The 27870-nt window shown below is 32.7% G+C and overlaps 1 protein-coding gene across 1 annotated transcript in view; it reads left to right on the forward strand.

Annotated features, from left to right (window-relative positions):
* Nucleotides 1-26447, forward strand: part of LOC126821426 (muscle-specific protein 300 kDa) — a 187512-nt gene extending 161065 nt beyond the window's left edge. Inside the window, exons 123-150 of the mRNA XM_056100862.1 lie at nt 365-511; nt 1331-1501; nt 1776-2248; nt 3018-3180; nt 3360-3686; nt 5060-5383; nt 6865-7197; nt 7905-8038; nt 8318-8504; nt 10186-10818; nt 11052-11378; nt 12279-12599; nt 13123-13437; nt 14122-14288; nt 14458-14620; nt 14916-15103; nt 15269-15416; nt 15826-16146; nt 16490-16687; nt 16823-16882; nt 17152-17338; nt 19244-19428; nt 20168-20282; nt 20788-20984; nt 21307-21636; nt 22159-22374; nt 23222-23365; nt 26277-26447. Of these exons, the coding sequence (XP_055956837.1) occupies nt 365-511; nt 1331-1501; nt 1776-2248; nt 3018-3180; nt 3360-3686; nt 5060-5383; nt 6865-7197; nt 7905-8038; nt 8318-8504; nt 10186-10818; nt 11052-11378; nt 12279-12599; nt 13123-13437; nt 14122-14288; nt 14458-14620; nt 14916-15103; nt 15269-15416; nt 15826-16146; nt 16490-16687; nt 16823-16882; nt 17152-17338; nt 19244-19428; nt 20168-20282; nt 20788-20984; nt 21307-21636; nt 22159-22374; nt 23222-23365; nt 26277-26297 (6495 nt within the window). The 3' untranslated portion in view covers nt 26298-26447. The remainder of the gene's footprint in view (nt 1-364; nt 512-1330; nt 1502-1775; nt 2249-3017; nt 3181-3359; nt 3687-5059; nt 5384-6864; nt 7198-7904; nt 8039-8317; nt 8505-10185; nt 10819-11051; nt 11379-12278; nt 12600-13122; nt 13438-14121; nt 14289-14457; nt 14621-14915; nt 15104-15268; nt 15417-15825; nt 16147-16489; nt 16688-16822; nt 16883-17151; nt 17339-19243; nt 19429-20167; nt 20283-20787; nt 20985-21306; nt 21637-22158; nt 22375-23221; nt 23366-26276) is intronic.
* The last annotated feature ends 1423 nt before the right edge of the window (nt 26448-27870 follow it).

The following is a 27870-nucleotide window of genomic DNA, read 5'->3' on the forward strand; positions in this document are numbered from 1 at the left end:
TATAAAGACAGTAATTACCGACTTGCAACATCTACTATCAGTAGCAATTTCAATTCATTCAATATTCAATAGACATAAAGTACATGTAGTAGTTGTAGTTCGTATATTAATCTGTTTTGCCATCATTCTTAATTCTGTTATTTTATGAGCTCAAATATGAGCTCAATGTGAGAATATTATTATGTGTCTTGAAATAGTCTTAATAAATATATTTATAAAGAATACTGTAAAAATATTACTATAGTCAGTTTTATTGGCTAAATGTTATGATTTGTTTGAAGATAAAATAATCTAACATAAAAATTTGTGTATATGATGTTTCATGATTTTTTATGGAAATAATAAAAAAATATGTTTTTTACAGAAAGTTGAATCTGAATTACAAGGGTGTGAAAATCAACTAGAAGATTTGAAATATCAGGAAAGAGTGTTAGCCTCTGATTTCCCCCATGGCGTCTTCCCATCAGAACTAAATAGTCTTCAACTTAGCTATATGGATATTCAGAGAAAGGTACTTGAGTTATCTTTATTGATTATATACCAACAATGCAAAAATGGAAAATTGTTCATTGTCCAGTTACAATATAGTATACCAGGGCTAGAAATTTGTCATTTTTTGTGAGAATCTAAGAGGATTCTCATATATGCAATCTGCATGAATCCCCCAAGTCTTAATTAATAATACTGTCTAAAAAAAACAAAATTGTGTAAATTGGAGATAGGGACGCCTTCTCAACCTTGTGAGTTTACTCTGGGTACTCTTGTTTCCTCCCACAGGAAAGACACTTGCACGTGCGTTAAGATATTGGAAATAAGACAACTTGTCAGCAATATCACCCTAGGTGGAAGTGGACATTAAAAGAAAAAAAAAGCTAGGTTCTGTGAAAGAACACTGAGAACACACCATGGCATAAATTCAAGAGAGAAAGCAGCCATTCAGACACTTGTCTCCTCCATGCAGCAATGTTGCATGGTGTGTGCGGCTGCAAGAGGTGGACACACGTTACTGACTTTTAGTTTTTACCCCCTGTGTGCCTCGATTTCACTGTGTAAAGTTGTTACGGCCTCTGTTGATGAATTTCCAAAGTCGGTAAATGTCTAGCTATGCCAAAAATAACATTTCAGCTGCAGTATGTCTTGCCAGTACATCCAGTTAAATTGGTTGTGTACATTCATTGCGTCAATGTTAAATAAGCAAACAAACAAAAAATTAAAATCATAATTGCTGGACAGAAACACACTAAACATTACTGAATAGATTAGTAATATACATCCTAGTTGGATGTATGGTTGTCGGATTATTTTATTTTGCTTTTACTTGCTTTTTTAGCTTATAACAAGAAAGTCTGAATTACAACAGTCAGCATCTGTTAGAGAACAGTATGAAAGTCTACTAGTAGATTATGCTGAATTCCTAGAAACAGCACAGAGTAAATTAAAAACAGACAACATATCAGCACAAGATTTAAACCATTTAAAACAACAATTAACAGCTCATAAGGTATGCAACAAAATCTCCATGTTTTACAAATACAGGATGTTAAATCTATTAGATCCACAGTAGAGATGCTTGAATATAACATTGTAGTATCAGGTGTTCAAGATGTATTAAGCATATTCTGCCCTAAATATGACACCTGTCACTTCTGTAATAATGTGATAACAGATTTTCTGATGAAATATATGTCTTGACTTCTGAACCTTATATTGGAAAAACTGGAAATAGACTTCCTTAAAAGCTTGTTATAATTTAATTGCTTTTTGTTGTGTTTTAGGACTTTTTCAGTGACTTAGAGAACCACAAAGCCATGTTGGATATTTTAGCTGAACAATGTGATAAATCTGTACAAGAAAAACATAAAGTTGAGCATTCCCGTCTAATAAATTTAACCTATGTTATTGTTGATCAGGCTAGTTTACATGGTCAGAGACTAGAAAGACTTAATAAACAGTGGTCTGATCTAGAACAGAAATATTCTCTTCTCCAAAAATCTTTAAATCAAATTGAAAAACAAGTCCCCAAACCCATAGTGAGCGGTGATTCTTTAAAAACAATAGAAGGAAAACTGACTACATTACTACGATTACAGAAAGAGTTGTCTGCCCAGAAAGCAACGGTGTTCCAAGTTGTAGAGAAAGGAAAACAGATATTACATAATATAACATGTACTAATCTAGAAACTTCTGTGGCTGACTTAGGAGATAAATGGGTTGATCTAAATACGTTACTTTCTCAGGAATTAAAACGGTAAGTCTTACATGTAGTTATATTGAAAGAAAGAAAATGTCAAGGAAATTAGTTTTAACTCACTATTTAATTCTTTAAATGACATCTAGATGCATGGTTAGCTATTCATAACAAAACACAACACAAGGTATATATGGATATAATGTTTTCTTCTGGTTATTAATTGATTTGGGCCCTTATTCATGAAAACTTTAACTAAGATACAATCGAAATTTTAAGAAATACTGCAATTTGATTGGCTGACCAATATGCAAATTGGATATATGCAAATTGATTTTACTGGTCAGCCAATCGAATTGCAGTATTTCTTAAAATTTCGATTGTATCTTAGTTTAAGTTTTCGTGAATAAGGGCCCGGGTGTAAGCCAAAATATGTTTAAATAGGTGAACTAGATGGATATTTATCATTAACTTGAAAACGTGACCTGTATGTGTTATGAAACGTCGTTATTAAATAATAGAGAAGTAGTTATATCCATATATGCCTTGTGTTGTGTTTTGTTATGAATTCACTATTTGTCTGTCAAATTCACTTTTTGTAGTGAATCACCCCATTTTCTAGGTGTAACCCACCCCCAGCTTATAATTGTTCCTGTTCATAAGCTAAGATTATTCATGTATGGCAAACTTTGGAAAATTTTCTGACATATTCAAACAGGTTTGAACCCATTATTATACACTGATCATAAACAAGACGAACATCGAATAGATTGTTCTATAAAATCATTTTTGTATGAAATACATGTATGTTTACTATATGTATTTTTAGAACGGAGACACTTGGTGATCGTTTGCAAAGATTTGAAGCTGAAGCATCTATACTAGCATCATGGTTAGCTACAGCTAATACCAAAGTAATAAGTTTGAAGAAACTAAGTAAAAAAGAGAAGAAAAGTATTGCTGGTGTTCGTGGAAAAGTAGAAAAATTATTGGTAAGTCATACAAACTTAAAATATAACTATTTAGAATAGTTTCAAATATTTCAACTGAAAATACCTATGGTTGAATTAATTTAGTTTAGATTTGTTGGATAATTTTTTTTTTTTTTTTTTTTGGCTATGCACCTGTCAATGAAATCTTAATATTTGTTGGTTTATATACATTTTTTCAGGAATTCCAGAAAGAGGTAGAAAACAAAGTTCCCCTAAAGAATAATGTTTTAACAGTTGGTCAACAATTACTCAATGATAAAACTTACAATACAGTAGGACTGAGCGAACGTCTAAGAAGATTTGAAAAGGATTGGCAAAAGCTCCAACAAGATATTGCAGAAGCTGAAAAATATCTTCACAAAGAACAAATGGCTAGAATGCCTTCTCGACAAGCTTTACAAGAATTGGAAGACTGGTTAGAAGAAATTAAACAATCTTTACGTGATGATCCACATAAACTTATTAAAGCATCATCTGATGTGGATAGAATGCTTAATAAATATACGGTTTGTATAGTGTCTATACTCTTGTTTAAATATACACAAATATACTGAGATTGTCAAGCTTAAATACAGCAGACCAGAGATGCTATTTCAAAATTTTTTACATTGGACATTTTAGTTTGAGCTAACAGATTCCAGCATTAGGTCACCAGAAGTTGTTGAAAGCTTCAGGAAATAAGGTCAATAAGCTTCGATTCCCTTTAATGGACTTCAACGAGAAAGTATGTTATGTGACATATTGTGTTCTGAATAATGTTGATGATTGGGACACAAAAAATTAGGTGCTTCTCACTATTTTTCAGATTTAATTCCTGTATCGGTTTCAACTTTCTCAATAATATTTCTCAATAATTACCTCCCTTTATTTTTACAATAGAAGATGAAATTGAAACGTCCGTGATAAAAATAGTTCATGATATCTAAACATCGTTTTCTTCTTTATAAAATAGTATTTTAAAATTACATTGGTAGTTTAATCACTCGTAAAAAGGCATAGCCAACTCCTGTGTATTATCATATCTGTCATTGGCCTAGGTGACCTTTTCTTTTACACATAATTCGTGCCAAAATCAACCATTTTACTAGTTTCGTAGTAAGCAATGCCTTATATGGTAAGTGATGATTTCTGTGCGAATCAGAGATCGCGGCAAAGTGCCTCTGTATATCAAAATTTCTATATGGAGTCTTACAAGACGTAGTTACATTACGTAAAATACGATAATGTGTTTATTAATAGCTAATTATAGGCAGCGATTCATATGGATACATTTAACATATATGTACTGAATATTTTGTTGTCGGTGAATGGAAAGTAGTTAATAGTGTAATGGCAAATGGGTTGTCAGGTGGGACCAAATGGCAATTATTATGAAGGAAAATGGTTCCCGATAACAATTATTGTGTGACGGAACAGAAATAGCGTACATGGGTGGGGCAGCATCGTCACATGTTCGCTTGGTAGAGGACTGGGCAGTAGATAAGAATTGAAGCATTTTTTCTTGAAAGTTATAATGACTGTCCATTGATTTGGGGTGTTAAATACTATTAGTCATCTAGGGCTAGTTTCTACATACTTTATCAACGACAATCGAGTAATGGTTATACACTCATTTCAGTCAATATATTTCAGTGAATATTATTCACCATATCTTGGTGTCTGATTGGGCATATTCCTGTTGGGACATTTCTTAAAAGGCATATGACATGTCCAGAATATACGGGTGAAGTAACATCCCTGCAGTTGACTACCTGAAATGTAGTGAAATGGGAAATAGATGTTATGTCATCTTTATCAATGCACTAGTAACCTGTTTGCCATTATCTCTAAGATTACTTTATTAGTAGATTTAACAATGATTTTGTTATTTATATTTCAGGAGTACAAAGTAGAATTAGCAAGTAAACAGATATCCATAGACTTCGTCAATCAGTCTATTTTACAACCACAAGAAGAAGAGGAGGAGACAGAGAAAGTGGCATTTGCTGAGAAACTTGGAGAATTAAACAACCAGTGGCAAGTTGTTTCGACCAATGTTAACAAACGTTTAAATTTCCTAGAACATCTACACTCACAATGGGACAGATTTGAACAAGCCTTTAAAACATTGGAAGGCTGGTTTAATGAACAAGATAAAAAGTTAGACCATTATATGAAGATGGGTCACGAGGTTGGAGTTCAAGAAACTTTAACAGACTGCAAGGTATGTATTCATATTGAGTACCACTATTTAGTGCATTAATGAAGCATAAATAAATCTGCTCTAGTAGATTATTTAGATTCATCTAATAATGCAGAAGAAGAGGGTTTTTTTTTTTATCCCCATGGCATAAGTATTTGTGAAAATCAGTAATAAATCATCTCAAAATGGATAAATTCTACTTCCTAGAAGCTCTCTAATCACAAAATATGGATATATATACTCTTCAAAAAAAGTGGGGGATATTGAAATGCAAATACCTATGCAGGTTGCAATATGATAAATAGTCATGGACATTTGACATGCTTTGAGAGTATGTTCACAGATGAAGAACTTATCGCCCCAACAGAACCACTGAGCTGCACATGCGACTCGCAATAGTGCCATACGCCTGGGAGGGGTTCATTATCAAATTTGACACTTCAGGGAAGGGTTCATGAAAACTGCCGCGTGCTAGTTTATCTATCCATGTTTCCTTTCGTATTGGTTCTTGCATAAGATTTACTGTTTAGCATATCTTTGCTTTAGTGTGTTATGTTTAATTTGATCGGGAGACGTGTTCGTCGACGTCAACGTCGCCGACAACACTGCAAGAATTGGGCGTGGCACTGCAAGAGGAGTGGGTCAGATTTCCCCAAATCGTGATTGGACGGTTGATCAGGAGCATGCCACAATGATTTGCTGAATGTCTGAGGATTGGTGGAGCAATTACTCATTATTAAGACAAAAATCAAAAATGTCTATTTTCACTTTTGACGGTGTATCTCTTTGCAAGTGAAATGGGGCCGTCAGATAAGCCACCCATATGAACTGTTTATGTTCATGTGTAGGCAATTGGCCTGTTATTAACTTACACTGGTAACCTCTAATAAAAACAGCAGTGCATTTCCGCAGTTTTGTATTGTTTCTGAATATCCCCTACTTTTTTTGAAGAGTATATAAAAAGCTGCTCTTTGGTATTATATAATTGAAAATAAAGATGGAAAAATAAAACTACATGTTTATGCTAACGTTTTCACCGTGATAGTGACTCTTCAGACATTTATTATACAATTATATATGTATGTATGTACATGTATATATATGTGTGTAAGGCACTAAAAGTTTTGACGTCCAAGATGATTGAGTTTGCTTGATGACAGTTACAGAAAATTACTGCAATGCCTGAGGTAGTTGCTGAGATACACAAAGCTTGGCTGTGGTTATACACACACATCACTGGATTACATTACCCGGTACTGTACTGATTTTTATGTTCTTTACATAAAAAGAGGCCCTGTCATCAACATTTCTTATGTTTTTATGTCTGTAAGCTTTTCCTGCTATTGATTACATTTACAGACTCTATAGTACCAAACAACTGTCTGACTTTAATCACGGTACACTTATGTAGTACTCTATACAACAAGGACCCCTTCAGAGTTGGTGATCTTCCTCTAATAAACAAGAGTTTGCATATAAATATTGTATTTATTGATTTATAGGCAATAAAACAGTCACTGATGTTTAAAGAAGCAGAAATCAGTAAATTTAAAGATCTGGGTGACAGATTGATGGAACTATGCCACGATTCACCTGGTTGTCAACGTAGTATACAACAAAATATAGATACAATCAACAACCATCTATTGAAACTAGAAGAACGCTTGAGAAACCTGGAACATGCTGTAGAGAATATGACAGACAAATGGGCTCATTATCAATCTGAATTACAGGGGCTTAATACAGTACTAACACATTCAGAATATTGTCTAAATAATTACAGACTAATAGGAGGAGATATCTCCACTCTAAGAGGACAAGTAGAAAAACTCACGGTAAATTTACATTTTTTTTTCATTTAAAAATTGTTATATTGTTGAATATTAGTGGATTCAAAAAGAAAGTTGGTTCATTCATGGTGATATCATAAACTTATTTTTTCTGTGTTATACAGTGTATGCTCTAAATACAATCTATTTGAAGATTTAGAGTCTGATTGTACAATATGTGATTGTACATTCTTTACAGTAGTCAATTGCACATTCTCTATTGTGATATACATACTAACCATTGTAACTGTATACTATTCTGTAAATACATAATAGTACATGGTGTGGTCTATACTGTAATTATACATGGACTAGTAGATTGTGTATTCTATAGTGTAATTATACATACATAGACTATTGGTTGTGTATTCTATTCTGCAATATGCACAGAGCTAGTAGATTGTTATTATACATATAGGCTGGTAGATTGTGTAAAGATTAGTAGATTGTATATTCTGTTCTTCAATTCACATAGACTAGTTGATTATGTATTCTATACTGCCTCACATAGACTAGTAGATAGTGTATTCTATTCTGCCACTGTGTATTCTATTCTGGTATTTACATAGACTTGTTGTTCTTCTTCCTCTATTGGTGTTTAATATCTGCTTCTTTGAGGGTGATATCGCAGACAACTTTACATAGACTAGAAGATTGCGTTTGGCCAAATGGCCGATTTGAAAGATTGACTGTAATCATTACTTATTTTATAGATAAGAGAAAGTGAATTAAAACACAATCAGCCACAACTAGAAGCATTTCAAGTTTTATCAAAACAGTTGGCTAGTAGTTGTGATCCACATGTTAAATTAGAATTACAGAAAACAGCAGCAGATGTACAACAAAGGTAATTATTTGATCAAGCGATTGTCATAAAACAAGTTTTAGTTATATTAAGAATAATGAAAAATAAATTAATTTCATGAAAGATGATACAGTTTTATTTTGAAAATAATTTTTTTTTAAAATTTTATGGTATATTGAGGTAAAATTACTACAAATTTGGTTCCATCTCTTAAAAATTTTATATGACCACATATTTAGGTGGGTTTATTTTCTCTCTGCTATAATGCTTTCAATACATGTATATAATTCCTGCTTATAAGATGCTTTTATATTATTTCAGATGGCAACATCTGTATGAAGAAATACAGAAACGTAGTCATGTGTTTGAAGATAAATTACATCAATGGCAGCAATATGAAGATCTTTATGTTAGATTACGATCATGGTTAGATGAAAAAGAGAGAGAATGTAATCATTTGAAAACTAAACATGATGAAAAGAGTCCAGTATATTTGGAAAGATGTAAGGTGAGACAATGACAAAGTTTATATGCATAAATTTAACTGAAATAATTTCATTGCTATAGCCCTACTTCAAATATACTATTCAAAAAAAGTAGGGGATATTTGATTTTTAAGTGTTATTAAAGTCACCTAATGAAACTGACGAAGAAACAAATGACAAAATGAAATGAAGTTCACATTCATCGATTTATTCCTAATGATCGTTAGACTAAGTAAGGCACAGACTGACCATTATAAGGGTAAAATGATACCCGGGGTCAAACAGCAAAGTTACCACAGCATCACAACCAAGTCAGTAACGGGTAAATCCTCCTCTGTTTGCCAAACAAGCATTGATCCGACGTGGCATACTCCTAATGAGACGTCTAAGGTCATTTTGGTCTAGATTGTCCCATTCCTGTTGCAACGCAGCAGCAAGTTCTTGGACATTGGCAGGACGTTGTTGACGTTGACGTAACCTCTGTCCAAGCATGTCCCAGACATGCTCGATGGGGGAGAGGTCGGGACTCAGTGCTGGCCAAGGTAATGTGGTGATGTTCTGTTGTTGGAGGTAACCTGTAACGATCCTGGCCCTGTGACATCTTGCGTTGTCATCCTGGAAGATGAAACGGCGGCCATGACGTCGTGCGAACGGCACAACATGGACTGCCAAGATGTTGTCCCGGTAGTACTGGCCTGTAACACGCCCTGCAACAACATGTAAAGCCATTCTTCCAGCAACAGTGATGCCTCCCCACACCATAACAGAACCACCCCCAAATCGATCATGTCTGATGACGTTAACGTCTTGGAAGCGCTCGTTTCGACGACGCCACACCCTCCTACGTCTGTCCCAAAAATCAACAGTGAACCTTGACTCATCTGAAAACATCACATTGCTCCAGCGTCGATTATCCCAGTGTTGACGATCCCTACACCAACGACGTCTTGCCTGAATGTGATGATCTCTCAAACAAGGGATCACGCGAGGATGTCGGGCGCGAAGGTGACCCCTATGCAGTCGATTCCGAATCGTCTGGCCACTCACTCTCACACCAGTGTCTGTTTGAAGACGATAGCTGATCTGATTTGCTGTGATGACACGATTTCTCAAGGCCAAGGTACGGATAAATCAATCCTGGGCTTGAGTTGTCGCCCTTGGTCGACCTGAGCGTGGTCTGTCCTGTACAGATTGTGTATCACGGTATCTGGACCATAGCCTGCTTAAGACAGACTGAGAAACATTCATCGTCCGCGCCACAACCGCCTGTGTTGTGCCGATCTGTAGCATGCCAAGGGCACGTAACCTTTCATTTTGGGTAAGCCGACGCATATCAAAATTTGTTTTCTGGTCACTAAAACAATTAAACTGATGTTTCCACCCTGGAATTCAATGCCACAATGACTGTAACATTCAAAGTCAGAGTCGTGCAAATCTTGGGTTGGACCCCCATGATGATCCCAAGCATCACCTGCATTCCATGCGGTAGCTATTGGTGCGTTTGGGCGTCACATGTAACTGGAAATGTTTCTTCTGTTAGGTTCTATAGTGACTTTTTTCGTAGTCATTTGCATATTTTAGTATTATGCCCCCAACATCAAATATCCCCTACTTTTTTTGAATAGTATAGAAACGTATATAATATATTATCCTTGATGATTTATCAACAGTTTAATAATTGTTACCCTTCTACTTTGTTTTCAGAATTTGAATCTGGAATTAGATAATATACAAGTGAAATTGGCTGAACTTTATACATTTAGTGATGATCTTACTAAAAATATGGACCAATCCACTATATCAACTCTTTCTTCACGACAAACTTTACTAGAACAAAGACTTGTCAGGTTACGTAAACAAGTATCACACCACATAGAAGCTCTCCAAGATGACAGTACCCAATTGAACAATTTCCATGATGCATATGACCTGGTGAAAGCTTTCCTGTCTCATGCAGAATCCGTCCTGGCTGCTGGTGATCCAAAGAAATCCTCAGCTGAAAGCAGACTTCAAAACCGACTTGATCAACTTAAAGATCTTCAATTGGAATTTAATAATAATATGATTAATTTGGATATTGTCAATGATTTGGGTTACAGGCTTGCATTAATGGCTGTGGATGCCAACAGAATGCAAGAATTAAATCATAAATGGTATCGGTTGCTGTCAGAGACTAGTATGAGGTGTAAAATGCTGCAAGGCAATGTTGTGGTGCAACAAGATTTTACTGCTAAATGTGAAAGTTGGATGATGTTTTTAACACAAACAGAAGATAGTATGTCGATAGAGGTAGCTGGTAATCTACCAGATCTATTAGATCAACAAACAAAATGTGAGGTTAGTATCTTATATTGTTAAATTTGAAAGTATAAAAATGTTACAAAGATTATTTTCGTTAAATGTGCATAGTTATGTTTAAAATGAAATGTGTTTGACATCACTGATTACATCTTGTGTGTGGTCAACAACAGGCCTAATGACTTCATTTCTTTATAGAGGTTAACACAGATAACAGTTTCTTCCAAGACTTAAATTTATTTCATCAAAAATATCAATTTGATTTTTTGCAGAAATTCATTGCTGATAGGTACAGCCGAGAACAAGTATTACATGCTATATTAAGCGATGGGCAACAGTTATTGAGAACCGGTGATGTAAAGGATGTTGAAGATTTTAAAAATAAACTTCATCTATTGGCTGATCAATGGCAGAGAGTTGTTCGACAAGCCACTCAAAAGAAAGCTATTATAGATACTAATATCAACCAATGGCAGTTATTTAACAATCTGAGTGAGAAGTTACGTGATTGGTTGAATGAAAAAGATATTGACATGCAAAATATTGACTACCATAATCTCTCTTTGCAACAGATCAAAAATCTACTGCAAAGAATCCATGTAAGAGCATTATAATTTTTTCATGATATACCTAAAATTTCTAACACAGACTTTTCTACAGTTTGAATTAAAGTCCAGTTGCCTCATTTGCATTTTCGCTAAAATATCATATTTCTCACAGCTTAATTCATGCTAATATATACTCTGATTATTTAACATTTAATTAAGAAAGCAAAATCAAAATACGAACGCTAGATAATCTCCTGGCTTGGATTTACCATAATGGGATTTATAACAGGCCTGTCAATTATGTTCTTAAACCAAAAAATGGTGGCAGCTTATTACAATCATAGCAAGCATATGTTCATAAAATTTGAATTTAGCATACTGAAGGGAATTGAATCATTTTTAAACTGATATTCGCAATATTGTAGTTTACAAGGGATTCCTATTGTGCTATTGAGACTCTAATGTTTTTAGATAAAAATATTTCCATGATTATTCTGGCATGCTTTTACATCTGATATTGGATGGCTGAATGGTTAGCATGTGCGTGTTGCATCATAAGGTCTGTCATTGAGTCAACTGGCATGGTTTCGATTCCCGGCTTTATGTGACAAGGAGTAGGGTCGTCTGTACAACCTCGTGGGTTTTCTCTTGGTCCTCCGGTTTACTCCCACTGCTAAAGACCCCTACGCACAAGCGAATTATTGAAATAAAATTGTACCATGTTAGTCCCGAAATGACCTGGTTTGTGTCGAGTGGATGTTAAACCCCATCTCTCTCTCTCTCTCTCTCTCTCACTCTCTCTCTCTCACATCTGGAGAGACATCAATTTAATGGTCAACTGCATGATTATACAACAAACATGAAAATTATCTGATTAAATATCTTCTGATTGGCGAGATGAATGTCCTGCTTTACATTCAGTTATGATGATGTATCTTTTCTTATTTGCAGGTAACAAAAGATCAGTTTAAATACCAAGAAAGTGATTTTAAACAAATACATGATTTAGGTAATACTTTGTTACATCAAGCTGATTTAGAGGCCATTAAAGAAATTAAAGTGTGTATGGCACAACTTGAACATAGCTGGTACCAAGTTTATACTCAACTAGAGGAACATAGAGCTAAACTTGAAGATTTTCTCAAACAATGGAAAGATTGTGATGATGACATTGATGATATATTGGCATGGCTGAAAGAAACTAGAAACATACTCAATACAGAAATACCTCAAAATTATGATGATATTCAATTTGATATAAACAGGTGCAAGGTAGGATTATGATTTATCTAGAAAGGAGTTGTCTCAGATTTTGCTGGGTATTCATTGTTACAAGTGAGTTTAAAAGGTAAATCAAACACAAAAATAAGATTAAATAGACTAAAACACCAAAAGTGTCTGATAAGGATTTTGGAGTATATTTTACATGTAAAGAAGAGATTGAAAATTGATTTTTTTTATTATTGTTTTTTTTTAAATTTTCCACAGAGCTTCAGGACACAGGATTAAAGTTTTTCATTCACTAAAATAATATCTGTGACAGCTTATGAAATGAATTATTTAACTTGAACAATGGCAAGAATATTCAATTTTGTTCTATCCATTATGTTTATTTTAGAATTAATTACTCGTACCATTAAATTTTCTGTTTGGGAGAGCTAAAATGCTCCTAGGTTCCAGTTGTGTGCAAATGAGAAATTAAAAGGTTATTTAGTCTTGTAATTTGATTTTGAATTTCCCATTCATAAATTAATTTCTTCATAACTTAATTGATGTATTATTATGTTTTATGTAGGATGTAGAAACAACATTTATGAGATCTGAAGATAGACGTCAGAAACTACTGATGAGAGAGGGTGTACTAGGCTCTCTTATCCAATCAGAAGACATGAACATATTACATCAACGAATCCGATTACTGAATAAACAATGGGAGGAGTTATCACGTCAAGTGACATTAAGATTACAGAGATTACAAGATAACACATGTCGATGGAGTAACTTTTCTGAAAGAATTCGATGGATGATCAGCTGGATAGATGGCATGGAAGAGAGAGTCATAGGTGATAAAGATATCCAGGTTGAAGATCTGATCAATAAAATAGAAACAGTAAGCTTATTTACTATATTTCCTATTTTTAAATTTTATCCATAAAGGTTTTGAATATTCTGACAATGTAAATGAGTTTTTACCCATACATACTCCCGGGTATTTTGATTTGTAAAAATATTTAATTGGGTTTAGGAAATATTTTAAAACAAATATTATATATAAAAAAGGTTATGATTATATGATTAAATAACTTTCACATAAGAATGGAAATTATTTTGTTTTGAAAATAAATAATAGACATGCTTTAGTTGGGTGGAACCACATGCTTGACACCTGGGTTACCATAGTAATCAGTGTAAATAGTCCAGGCATGATTCTTGTTTATAGTGGCCATATGCATGTAATACTAGATGAAAGGGGTGTGGTCGATAGTACAATCACAAGGGCAGTAGCTAAAAATAGCATAATACTAACATGATTCACTGTTTGTTTGAAGCTACCATCACAGTTTTTAAATTTATGCAAGGGACAATCATGTTGAATATTCAGGGATATTTATTTTTGGATTAAATTAATGACAAACTAACAGAGAGTTGTTACATAAGCAAACATTGACACATTACAGTACAAAGGTGGACATTTATAGGATGTTTTTATTATCCAACATTTATCAATGACCAAAAAATCTAGCTGTGAGAATTGTTTATGATTGATTATGGAATATGAACACATTTTCTGTAGGAAATAAAGGTAGAAATGGAAGAAAAAGAGAAAGTAAAAAATGAATTAATGGATGAAGGTAGAAGTTTAATGGGTGTTAGTAGTGATATAAGATCATCAGATATAGAAAATCGTACAGAAAGATTAGAAAATAAATGGCATCATTTACGTCATGTTGTCAACTTCAGGTAAGATATATAGTTTATTTTTAGACAATCAATGCAATAAAAGTCAATAATAATATATATATTAATTATTAGATTTCAAGGTCTCAAAACTTAGTTGCAAATACCTATAATAATAATTATTATCAATGGCAGCATTTACACTTTTTGTATTTTTTATTCTACGTTGTAGAGAGCGCAAACTAAACGAAACAGTACTGGCTGTAAAACAGCTAGATAATAGTATGAAGAATCTAGGAAAATGGCTGACTGACATGGAACAGGAATTAAATGCACCAATTATTTATCACAAATGTGATATAAGTGAAATACAGACACATTTAGAACATCAACAGGTGAAGACATTATTTAACATGATCTATTAAAAATATCACAGTGCTTTGGGATCATAAATGTTTTATTTATTCATTTATATATGATCAGTGCAAAATTTGCTAATGCTTTATTAATTTTAACCCTTAAAACTGCTTACAACTTCATATGGTTCAGGAATATATGATTTTAATGTGGAAAATGTATCCAAATTAACAATGGATTTTTACATTGTCATCACTGAGAAATGTTACTTGAAATCTCTGAGAACAGATTCTCTTCAACAGAGTAATGTCATTATTTTCATATTATTAATAGAGTTTACAGAGAGATATAGAAAGACACAGTGCTGGTGTAGCTTCTGTCTTAAACTTATGTCAAGTTTTGCTACATGATACAGATGCTTGCCCCACAGAAGTTGAATTTAATACACTTCAAACTACCATGGAGAGTTTAGAAAGAAGATGGATTAATATATGTCAACAATCTCCACAAAGAAGAACAAGGTATGAACATGTATGATATGATTCAAAAAATGATTCACAGAAGTTTGAAGCAGTTGTAGCAATTGACTGCTTCTAGCAAAATAAACAAATATAAAGAATATTATTCTCTTTGCACTTTTCTAACAAATAAAAGAAATGTACATTTGATATTTTGGATTATTTAAGAATTGATGAAACATGGAAGATTTGGGAGAAATTCCGACACGATACAGAACTGTTCACTGATTGGTTGGATGAAACAGAGACTGAAGTTAAGAGAAGGGAGGCAAATCCAATGTCTTTATCTAGTAGAGATGAAATAAACAAGTATGAGGTAAAGTCAATATCATATTCATTATATTGACAGACTTAAAGTCTTATGTACATCTGATGTATGTCAAGCGTGAGAGAGAGAAATGGGGTTTAACGTCCACTCAACACAAACTAGGTCATTTCGGGACTAACAGATGGTTCAATTTTAATAATTTGCTTGCACATAGGGGTCTTTAGCAGTGGGAGAAAACCGGAGGACCCGGAGAAAACCCACAAGATTGGACAGGTGAGCCTACTCCTTGTCACGTACAACCAGGTAATCGAAACCATTCCAGCTGACTCAATGACAGACCTTATGATACAACCCACACGCGCTAACCATTTGGCAATCCCTCCTCCCCCCTCCCAAATCTGTCAATCACATCATATTAAACTGAATAATGGCTGACAAATTTTATTTTATTTTGCAGAATCTGCAAAGGAACATACGCTCCCAGATTAAGCAGTTAGAGAATGTCAACAAACAATATCGCAGTATGGCTAAAAGTGGCCTCACAGATACTAAAGGCATGTTGAAATCTCTAATGCAAGAAGTAAATGATAGATGGGATAGATTACAAGGCAAGACAGCTGCAACTGTGAAAGATTTACGTAGAACTGATAATATTAGAGAAGAATATACAACATTGCGTAGTATGTTAATCAGCTGGTTACAAGAGACAGAGGTACAGATAACTAACATAAAATATTTATCAGAAACGGATACTTCTACCAAATTAAATGAAATTAGTGTAAGTAGCCTGTTACATGTTGTTAACTACCTATTAAAAGAATATTCTTAGATAAATGTTTACATGGAGTGTGGTTTAATATGATTTAAGTTATATATAAATTTGGATTTAAATTTGATTTGTCAATTATCCACAGAGTTATTGATCTCTGAAAAAAATATTAAACTAACTTTTTACAATGTATTTTCTCTTTGTGTTCTGTAAAGTAAATACCCCAACTTTGTTTGCTGCTAATTCTGAAGTCTTGAACTGTGCATTACTTGCAGTAGCGTTTATCATTCCTTATTAGTCTAATATTGAAAAAGTCTTGCCTTCATAAGATAAATGGATGTTTTATTAACAGAGAGTAGTAAATGAAATAGAAAACAGAAAAGCTGATTATACAAAATTAGAAGATTTGGCTGCACAATTGCGTCTACAGGGAGATGCACATCAAGCCGAATTAATCCAAACTGAAATGCAGGAATATCGTGATTTTTACAGACAAACAACAGACAGATTAAACATTTATAAAACGCAACTTGAACAATCAAATTACATGGTAAGATATCAAGTTTTCTATCTTAATAAAATTCACACAATGTTTGTTGTTTTCGTGTATTCATTTGTTAAATTGATTTTCAGTTGAAATTGTATAATCATAATTTCTGTGTGTTTTGTTTTATTTCACTAATAGGAAGTTGACAATGTTACTAGAACAATAGATGGTGCACAGCAGGCAATAGAACTAACAGATGTAAGTCAGATTCCTAAATTAATTAATATTACACTTGAATTCTATATTCATACATACTCATGGTTGTTTGTTTTCGTTATTGATGTCTTATCGATTCATTTTCCATTCACATTTTCTTGTAAATTCCAGAAAGAAGTTGATGACATTTTTCAAAACTTGCATGATTTATCATAATGTTTTTTGAAGAAGAGTAGAAGACAAAATAAAATGACTTTTTGTAATCCATTTTGTATGCTAATTAATGTTTACATATATCTTGATTTCTCCAGGACACCGCTGATTATATATCTAGCTACAGTGAAACAAGAGAATATGTCAAAACACAAGATGCGGAGTGGGAGATGACACAAACAGAGGAATATTTAAAAAGATCGCCACCAGAAAGTTCAGTTAGACATAAACGCCGAACACCAAGATCCGCTAGATCTCCCTCAAGATGGGCACATTATGCAGATGGTAAGTTAGTGTTAGTGAAAATCTCAAATGGTGTGTCCCAAAATAATATTTGCATAGTTTTGCTTTTTTTATGGGCCCAAATTGCATGTCATTGTTCTAAATTGTCCGTACACAAGTCCTGGAAAGGTTTTAACCTACTGGGCCAATATGGGTACAATGAAGAGACCAATTCAGCTTTCTTCTCCTAAACAGATTTTAACCAAATTTGGTTGTGGTTCTGCTTAATCACTTTGAAGGGGTAAATATAGATTTTCCATTTCATCTTTCCACAAATTATTTTGAGAATGTGAGTTAGGTAGTCCCTATGCACATGTCTTTAAGGACCTTAACCTTGTTACTAAAAATGTGTGAATAACAATGAAATTACTTGCTATAAGCTTTTAAAAATTGTTATTATCCGATTTTTTACAATATTTTTGACATAAAGCAACTAATTTGAATGGAATTGAATTTTTTGAGAAATATTAAATACTATTTACCTTTAACAAATCACACATTCTCACTCAATATACACCATAAATGATTCTGGTTGTCCTACCTTCTCTTTGTAGAATCACTAGCTATCTCCATTAAGCTTATTCTTTTTCATACAATTAAGTGTCTTATGAACCTGTAACAGTAAATTTCTTTGATCTTTGGGGTATATTCTATGCCCGGAATAACTTGCGATCTGAAAGTCGGGGGTGGTTATTCTTCTGAAAGTTTTTCTTTAAACCTGTAACAGGTTATTCTTCCAGGGTAGGTTTTTTTTCCATAAGAAAACATGATGTAAGGTTTTTCTTACAGGAATTCTGGGATATTCTCATCTTGCGTACATGTAAACATAGATGGTTTATAAGCAAGATAAAGTCCTCGACTTCGGTTATGCTGGGGAAGAAAGTTTTCAGAAAAACCTCGGTCTCTGTTTTTTTTCTTCAGTCTTTCTTTCCCCAGCATAACCTTAGTCTTGTGCTTTATCCTACACTTAATAACTAAAGTATTCTTTGAATATTTGGCAAAATGGTGGGTAAAGGGTTTATTGAGGGAACCTCATCTCCTCAATACCTGACAAGCTCCAACAAAGGTGTATAATTTGTTATGTGTTTTATTGTTAGTAGTTTTCGTGTGGTGTGTTGGGGGGTGGGTGCATTTATCTTTAGAGAGGGGGAAGTAACCTTCTGAAAAAGTTAGAAATTCAACTGGAATGGCTAATATGGGTTTTCATAGGAAAATAAATTTTGACCATCACAACTACCTTGTCACCTGCAATATTCCATGACTTTCAGTATATTTGCTTGTTTTTTGTTCTTTTTTTTCTTGGCACAGGTTATTGGCTAAATGACACCTGAACATGTCCAATGTGCATGTGCAGGTATGCCAGCAGAAGTCAATTTCTGTGGAGCAAAGGGGGATAACTCTATTTGGTTTGTGAGTGCACTTTATAGTAATGGAAGCTCTATTAAATTATCTGCTTCTATTCCAAGAATTATTTATGGATTTTTATACATTGTGAGTTCAGATAGGAAGAATTTCTTGTACCTTTGGAAAAGCCTGGACATTTAATAGGACAACTGAATGTAGGGCTGAATAACTTTCCGATAATCATGTAGGCCTAGGCCTATCTAAGCTGGTTTAGTGGTATATGGTGACTGTTCTGGTTGACATTGTCCCAAGGTTCTACCCATGCTTCAGTTACAGAAAACAAAGTCAAAGTTATCACTCATATATTAGGCAAGGTATGCTGATAAATATGTTGACCTTCATTAGCCTATATGGCTTCAAGCAAGCTTTGTTTGGAAGTATAGTATGGGCAATGCTGATATAACAAATTGTGTAGCCTACAGTACCTACCCTACAGTAGCTAGGCTACAATTGATTTATGAATAATGAGAGCGAATTAGCAATTAGGCCTGTTATAAATTTTAGGTGGTGAAGAAAGATGGAGAACAATAAGATCAGATGTGTCGCAGAGAGAAACATCAGCCAAAGTAGAAGCTTTATTAGAAAATCTGGCTGATTCTATAGAGGATGCTGACAATAAATTATCTGCTGCTGAAAGAGAATTACAAACTAGTCAAGCTTTAGGACAAGTAGACAGAACAGAACGATTTGTAAGTCAAAAATAAATATGTTATTTTAATAGGCTAATAGATATTGGTAAGCTATAATGTGAAAATCTTGCTTCTGGTCTTGATAATTTGGTTATAAATCAAAGATTAAATCTAAATTTGTGGTAATTGTATGAATAAATCATAAACTTGTTTGAAATATTTTGAGATGCAATGAAAATGCACCACTTTTATAAATGAATTATTGTAAATACTGTAAATATTGTAATACCGAATGTAACAACAACAGATATGATCAGTTCTCTCAAAATATTGAATACAGTTGACTGGGAATATTAAAAATGATAATTTTTTGTGGTGCAGACATGGGGTATAAAATGTGTCAGTACAAGACCTACAGTTCTGTGTAAACTGCATTGTTGACAACTGAACAACGAAAACACACCAATGCATTAATGCAAGAGACACAGTAGCAAGAGTGGAGAAGGATCTCACACACAAGCAGCTATTCATATACTAATCTCCTTCATGTGGCAACATTACATGGCATGTGTGGCTGCTACAGGTGGACACATTTACTGACTTTTTATTTTTCCCCTTGTGTTTTTATAGTAAAGTTGTTATAGCTTCAGTTAGTTGTTGATCTTCTTGTGGCATTATGTCTCACCAGATCTTCCAGTCAGATCAATCTTGCATTTTCATTAGATCTCAGCGTATGTAATTGTCAAAAACTTGCTAGTAGAACTAGACATATTTCATCATACACATTTTCTAATTGTAGATTTATTATATGGATGAATGTGAAGTTGCTGTTGAAAATGTTCAAACTTTAGATAGATTGATTAAAACAGAGTCTGGTCTGAATACTATAACTACTGCTGATTCTCATGTCAGAAGTAAGTAAAACAGCATATACCATATACTTAGGTTGTAGGCGATATGATAATGTAATTAAATCTTTCGACTACCGTACTTGGGCTTATTTTGTTTACCAACCTGGTTTCCACTTATCAATGGTGCAGGATGGAGGCAAGGAACAGCATCTAGTCATTTGAACGGAATATAATCAAGGTCCTGTCTACATGTTGGCGTGCACATCAAAGAACAGTTGGAATTATGGAGAGTAGGTGGAAACTATTGTTTGGGCAAATTTCCCTTATAGTACACTGTATGGTGTATGCCCATCTTCATTTCTCTTCAGCTTATTTTAACCATGGATATGTGGACAAATGTCCTGTAAAAAGATGGTATATCCTCTGATAGAAATGGTATAATATTTTGAGTCTGTAACCTAATAATATAGTAAAAAGAAATTGCATTGGGATCTTCATAGTCATGCATTACTAAATCATTCTCAACCATTGAAAGCCAAATTTAATTGACATTGCATTGTAATGATAGATATAACAGAAAGATGGGAAAGTTTACAAGAAGGAAGAACACCAGCTCAGATCAATCTGCGACCTGATCATTCCCAGTTTGTACAAGATTTAGATAGTATGTTATTATGGTTAGATGAAGCTGATGCATTACAGTCAACACTTCAGCCATTACCTGATGATATGGCAGAACTAGAAATAGTTATACGTCAATTTAAAGTAAATATTATTTAATATATTTAAATATGAAGCATATAAACAGAAATTTACATTACCAAAATACTGAAGTTAGGTTCCCTTAAAGGAGCTAAATCGCTAATATTTAGGACCTAGAAATTGACACAAATGTGTCGCAACGCATATAATAATGTGATATGAATGTATATAAACTGATTTACATTCAATTGTTTCCATTTTTACTCTAATTTCAAATCAGTTATGTTCGGGAAATACCCCATATTTTCTGGCTCAATGGGTTGTCATGTAATGGTAGTACCCATGGTAAAAGTATGATTTTATAAAAATAAATTTATTATTGTAGGATTTTCTAGTTCAATTAGAGGCCCGTAAAACTCGAGTTTTATCAATAAATCTGATCAGTAGAAGTTATGTTGATCCGAAAACTGCTGAAGGCAGAGAGCTGAGGGAAAAACTTCAAGAGATGAACGGACGTTGGGAGAATTTATGTTCCCGTGTAAATGAAATTCAGCAAGATTTACAGGGAGCTCTCACAGACAGTCATGAGTTTCATCATACTGTACATGATTTATTATTATGGTTAGAAAGTATAGAGAGTAGATTACAACAATGTGAACCTATAAATGTTGATGCACAGGATTCAGTATTGTGGGAAAAATATAATAAACTAAAGGTAAGGCAACGTGACTTTACATTGTCTGGCTCTATTACTGTATGATGACATTCTACATGGCACATTCTACCCTCTACAGGTCATTGGTTGTACTTGGCCAAAGATGTTCTGCTTTCAATAATGGATAATGGCAACTTTTATAAGTAAACATGATCTAATTTTAAAAGAAAAGATTAAATGCATAGATAAACATTAGGGAACTTTACAATTAAACTTGTCATAATTTTGAAAGAAAAAAAAATACACAAAGAATTGACTAAAATATGTTTGCATTAGTTTTAAAAAAACACACTGTTCTGAATAGGCATTGGAGAACAGGCTAAGTCTAAGAAGAATGTGCAAATGATATTTTTTTAACCCCCCTGAGAAATAACAGTTATACATTGTATTTATCGACTGTAAAATTGTTCAATCTAACATAATTGTACCTTGGACTGTTCTGTTATTGGGTAGATTGGACTGCAGCATTAATTATACTGCCCTATTTGTCTACAAAAAAGAAAATACCCATTTGTTTTGTAGAATTTAAGAGGTGAATTAGAACAGAAACAAGACAAAGCATTAACTTTAAAAGAAACAGCAGATCAACTTTTATTATGCAGTGATTCAACTGAGATGGTGAACGCTAGAGATAAAACTCATGTAATAGCTAATAGACTTCGAGCTTTACTTCGTCTATCTAATTCTTATATATCTAGTTTAGAAAGTAAATTAGAATTAAGTACCAGAAGATCAGGGGTAAGTGTGACAAATTTGTATGTCCTGTTTGTTGCCTGAATTTTAATTATATATTCCTATTAAAGAAGGATACATAAGCAGACAGTTTTTTATCGTTTTAATAAACTTAATATTGTATAATTCTTCTTTTAATTATTGCCCATGAGTTCATCTGCCAGCCCATCTGTTTGTCGATCACACTTTTTGGAACTCAATAACTCTGCTTGTAACAGAGGTACAATGTTCATACTTGGTGTAAAGTCATTAACAATTTGATTGCTCAATTCTTTATAAAAAAGATAAGAAAGTGTCATCTATTTTGGAAAATCAGCTGTGATTTCTATTCAACTTTCCTAATTTCCTTTCTATTCCATACAGATATGTTCTCTCAAGATGAATTAAGTCACACATTCCACCCCTTGCAATTCTATTTATCTTAAAGTAGGATGCATATAATGACCAGAAAAAATAAAATGATAGACCTAAAATGTATTAATTGAAATAATAAGTCATTGAGTAAATTGACTGCCATTTGAATACAGTTTGTTAGATCAAACTAGTGTGGTAGTATATTGCATAGAATATTAAATATCAAAAACAAGAAGAGGGAATTTGTGATGTAGTGTCTGGTCTGCGAGCCATTTGGAAACGAAAAATAACTGGCGTGACAAAACAGTTCACCTGTCAGCTATTGAGTTAATGACAATAACAAATACGTTTCTTAATAGTTTTGATCCGATATATATAGGATAATTAAAGTCAAGATTTGGAAAGGATAAAAATATATTTAAATTATTAAGATTTGATGATTATAAACACATTTATCTACATTTACGTTTTTATTTAATATATCTTAATTGTGTTGTAGGCTGCAGGTCTAGATCAAAGTGATAGAGGATCAGGATTGGGTAGTTCTAGAGGATCACATTCTGGAACACCTTACTATCAAACTCCTCCTCCAGGAACATTGGTGCGTCAGAGAAACAGATCACCATTTGCCATATCACGACAGGTAAATTTGATATTTACATATTTGATAAATTATATTGGCGGTGTGCTAAATTCTTTGCTAATAGCTTTCACTTTCTATCCAACATAGAAAAAGATAGACAACTTCTAGATTTTTTTTTATTCAAACAAATAATAGTCACTGTTTTAAAATCAGTGCTAAAATGAACTTAATTGATTAAATTAGTAAATATTATTATTTTAATTCCATACTTTATAAGAGTTATGTATTATATATGCTGAGAATAAGAAATTCCCATCACATCTTTATGAAAGATTCGGAGCTCTCTGAATTTCCTAAGTCACTTATTGTTATTGATTGTGTTGCTTTTCACAGCTTCTTTTTGGAGATACGAGACCTCTACTACAAGCCGGAGTGGAAAAACCTAAGTAATTTCTTTTTTTAGGGTTGCGAGCATCATTCAGGCGAATGATTGACTCATTTCTTTCGCATGAGAGAGATTTCAGCTTGGGTCAATTGCTTCCCATTGCATTTAATTTAATGTATGACTGGCTGAGAACTTTGTAGACAACTTTATTTTGAAACTGTCAGATTAAAAGAAATAAAATCATTACTCTTATCTTATTGAGTATATATCAGTATGTATTTTTGAAATCTAACTTTTTGTGTTTTAAAGTCAATCTGATTTACCGATATCAATTTTAGGCCACAGGACAATTTTGGAAAAATAAGACTTTGTTAGAAAGTAATTATACAAAATAAAAATCTCTCCGAATTCTGTTTACTTAATATCAGCCAGTCATACACAGTTTTTAGAAATAGGAAGCTTTCATTTAAATTTTAACACAACACTAGTAATATACATAACACTGCATGATGGGTAATGAGGAAAACATGATTCAATCTTTGATTGGTTTTAGTTGCATCAAACTCAATGGTTATAATTGTATTAGTGCATAACATTAATGAGTTTGAATCTATAGGATTAATATTGACTAAATCTTCTCCACACATCCCAGCTAAAGAGAATTATTTTTACAAGTTGTTCCACATTAATTTGTATTCTCTAATTTTTCCTCAAAATGTAAATGTACTTTTATCCAGTGATAACAAAATTATTCTGCATCAAATTAGATGTACATGCATGTACCAAGGTGTGAATGAATAATAATGAATTCCATGCATGTACCAAGGTTGTGAATGAATTATAATGAATATAGAAATGAAACAACATAATATTTTGGTCATTTTGAGAAAAACATAGTAATTTTTATACACCCACATTGAAATGTGGTCGTATATTGTCGTCATCCCTATCCGGCCTCCACAATTGCTATAGTTATTACCCGATTGACTTTAAATTTACACATAGTGTTTATGGTCATGAGAAGAAGAAGCCTATATCCAATAATTACTGCCTGAGTTATGACCCTTGATCACTTTAAAAAAGTCTTGTAATGCTCTAGAGACTCAAGTTATTATTCGTTTGACTTGAGAATTATGCATGGTGTTTATGGACATGAGACGAAGTCAACTGATTTTTAATAACTTCTGATAACTTCAGCCATCCCAATAACTTGCAAATATGTCTTCATTAGTTCTCCTACACTTGCTATGCTAAGTTTGTTAGTGTCTTGTAAATGCTCTGATTACCAACAAAAGCATAAAATGTGACAATGTTTATGGACTGCTCGGACAACTTAGGTGTCATGGGCATAAATTTTGTTGCCTGGCAACCTATCTTAATGTAAATAAGAACAGAAAGTAGCTTTTCCATCTTCCCAACTATAAAGGGTTCTTTTCCATGTACTTCAATGTGGACTTTGGTTTTCCCATCCAAAAACTAGACACACCTGCCTTATCAACCCCACATGCAAAACCCCTGACAATAGAAGACCTAGTTTGAAGAAACCCAGGACATTCTACTCTTTACTAGGGATGCTTTGCCCTGATCACCGAATATCATGGCTTCTGACTGTATGTCAGAGGTTATATATTTGATGGTGATAATTGTGGTATATTTTTTTGTTTATTCAATGAACAACTGAATTAAAGTTTTGTGGTGTTTTATCTGTAATAGTAGCATTTGTGGTGTACATGTTTATGTTTAGTATTTCTGTAATCCTGAGCACAGTTAAAGCACCTAGTTGTTGATTTGTTGAAGTTTTATTAATTGATAATCGTGGTAGACAATTTGTATATAATTTCCAAACAGTCAAGTATAAATATTCTATTAGAGAACTCATAACAGCTTTTTTTAAAAAAAATATATAATGCTTGGACAAAAAAAAAGTTTAATAATAATTTCATAAATTGCAAGTATTATCAGAATACAATTTAGGGGAAATGTGCTATGGAGGATATCTTAGTATTTAAACTTGGCTTCATAATTTATAAAAATATATTTAATAGCAAGGGTTCAGGTACACTTTACGCTATTAATATAGTTATGTTATATAGAAATCTCCTAATCAAATAACTTTTTTACAGATCAATTAATGTATACACAAACTTCTTTATTTATGTTCATAGGTCTTGTAAATTAGTCTGCATGAAGTAGCTTGATTAAAATAGAAAGTCCCAAATATCTGACCTTTCTTGACCCTGGATGAATATTTTGTAAGGTTACAGGAAAATTCAGATATTTTGGAATTTAAATAGATAACATGGAGAAAGGTTTTTGGAATAAGGATTATAGGTGATGTGTAAAGAAAAATAGGCAATTTTTACTTTTACTATAAATATCATTCCTGAACAAGTGACTAATATTTCATCTATTACTAATTCATTAATTGATGCCATCCATAAATCATAATTTAATGTCATTAATGTAGTTATCTCATTGATTTTAATTTCTTTCAAATCATAAAGTAATTTCAGTATGATAATCGTTTTAAATATTTCAATACTGTTTTAAATTTTCATTAAATGTGAAGTTCATTTATCTTTTCAGATCAAGTATCGTATGCGATGATTATGAAGAAATTTGTGCAACACCTTTCTGCTCACGAGTACTACGTGCAGCTCTGCCAATACAGTTATTAATGTTATTGCTGTTAGGATTGGCATGTTTAGTACCAGTTTGTGAGGATGACTATTCTTGTGACTTAGTCAATAATTTACATCGATCGTTACATTTAGTGTTACAGTATGTAAATGGACCACCACCATCATAGAACATTTACAATATGTGTTTTTTTTGTTAATCCGTCTTTCCGTCCTTTTAGTTTATGTTCTTCTGATCTCTTTTGTCTATCACATTCCAGATAATTATCTTCTAGATGTTATTATATTATTCACATACCAGTATGATATCAACACATCACGGTAATCTATGGTTATGTATAATATATAATCTTCATGTGATTTATCAGATTTTCCACAGGTATAATTTTGATTTGAGATAATTAGACTTATAAAGAATGTTTAAATATTTGTTATTAAATTCTGTTTCACATTTGGAATACAATAGTAGATCAACAAATCATATTCTATGTATTTTTGTACATTATAAATTAAAAATTAAAAAATCAATTTAATTTGCAAAACTCCATTTTAAATACTATTTAGATTGTTATGTTTCTTTTTGTTTCTTACCTCTCCTTTATATTAAGGATACATGGTTAATAATATGTAAATGAATATCAAATATACTATCGTAATGTAATTTACTACATGATTCAGAAAATATTATTGCATAATATAATAATTATAAAGCTTTATGGATATTGGTGCTTTGAAATCTACACAATAGAATTGGTTTAAATACAATGAAGTTATAATTCTGTAAATAGTGTAATATTCTGAAAGGTGCTTTAATGTGTAGTGACCTTGTATATTATGTACCATTGTGATATAGTCTAGCATAATGGAATTAGTGATAATAGTTTATTTGTTGTCTCGTTTCTTATGCTGCTGGTGATTAATAGAAGTTATTTCTTTTAATAAAAAATGGTTAATTTGTGTCTCAAATATATTGAAGGAAATGTCAGCAATAAGGGTAATAGTGTAGTTATAGGAAAAAGAACCAAATGTATATAGAATGGTATTTTTGATACAATATATGGTCTGGTAGACTATTGGAATTTAGATGGTTTAAAACAGAAGTGAAAATATTATCATGTCCCAGGAATGGTTTTGTTATCGTTATTGTTGTTATTCATGGTTAATTTATTTATCTAATAAATTAAAGAAATAAACTTATTTCAAAGAAACAGTTGATACATACATGATACATGCAAATCCAAGGAGGTGTTTAAGACCAATACCTTTTAGGTAGTGTTGTTAGTTTATATAATTTGTTATACAATATGTATATTTTGTCTGCTGATAATAATCATAAAGGCTGATTCTTTTTTATATGCATGTTTTATATGTAATAAAGATCTTACCTTACTTGCATAAACAGTGCTTAGTTTATATGCAGTGATATCTACATTTTGTAGAATCTACTAAGTAAATATTACTTTGAGAAAATATTTGTTTCTCTTTGCTGAATCTTAGAACTTAAAAAAACTTAATTTCTGTTCTGTCATAAATTTAATTTT

Source organism: Patella vulgata, chromosome 5 (assembly GCF_932274485.2).
Source record: "Patella vulgata chromosome 5, xgPatVulg1.2, whole genome shotgun sequence".
In the NCBI taxonomy this organism is placed as follows: Eukaryota; Metazoa; Mollusca; class Gastropoda; family Patellidae; genus Patella; species Patella vulgata.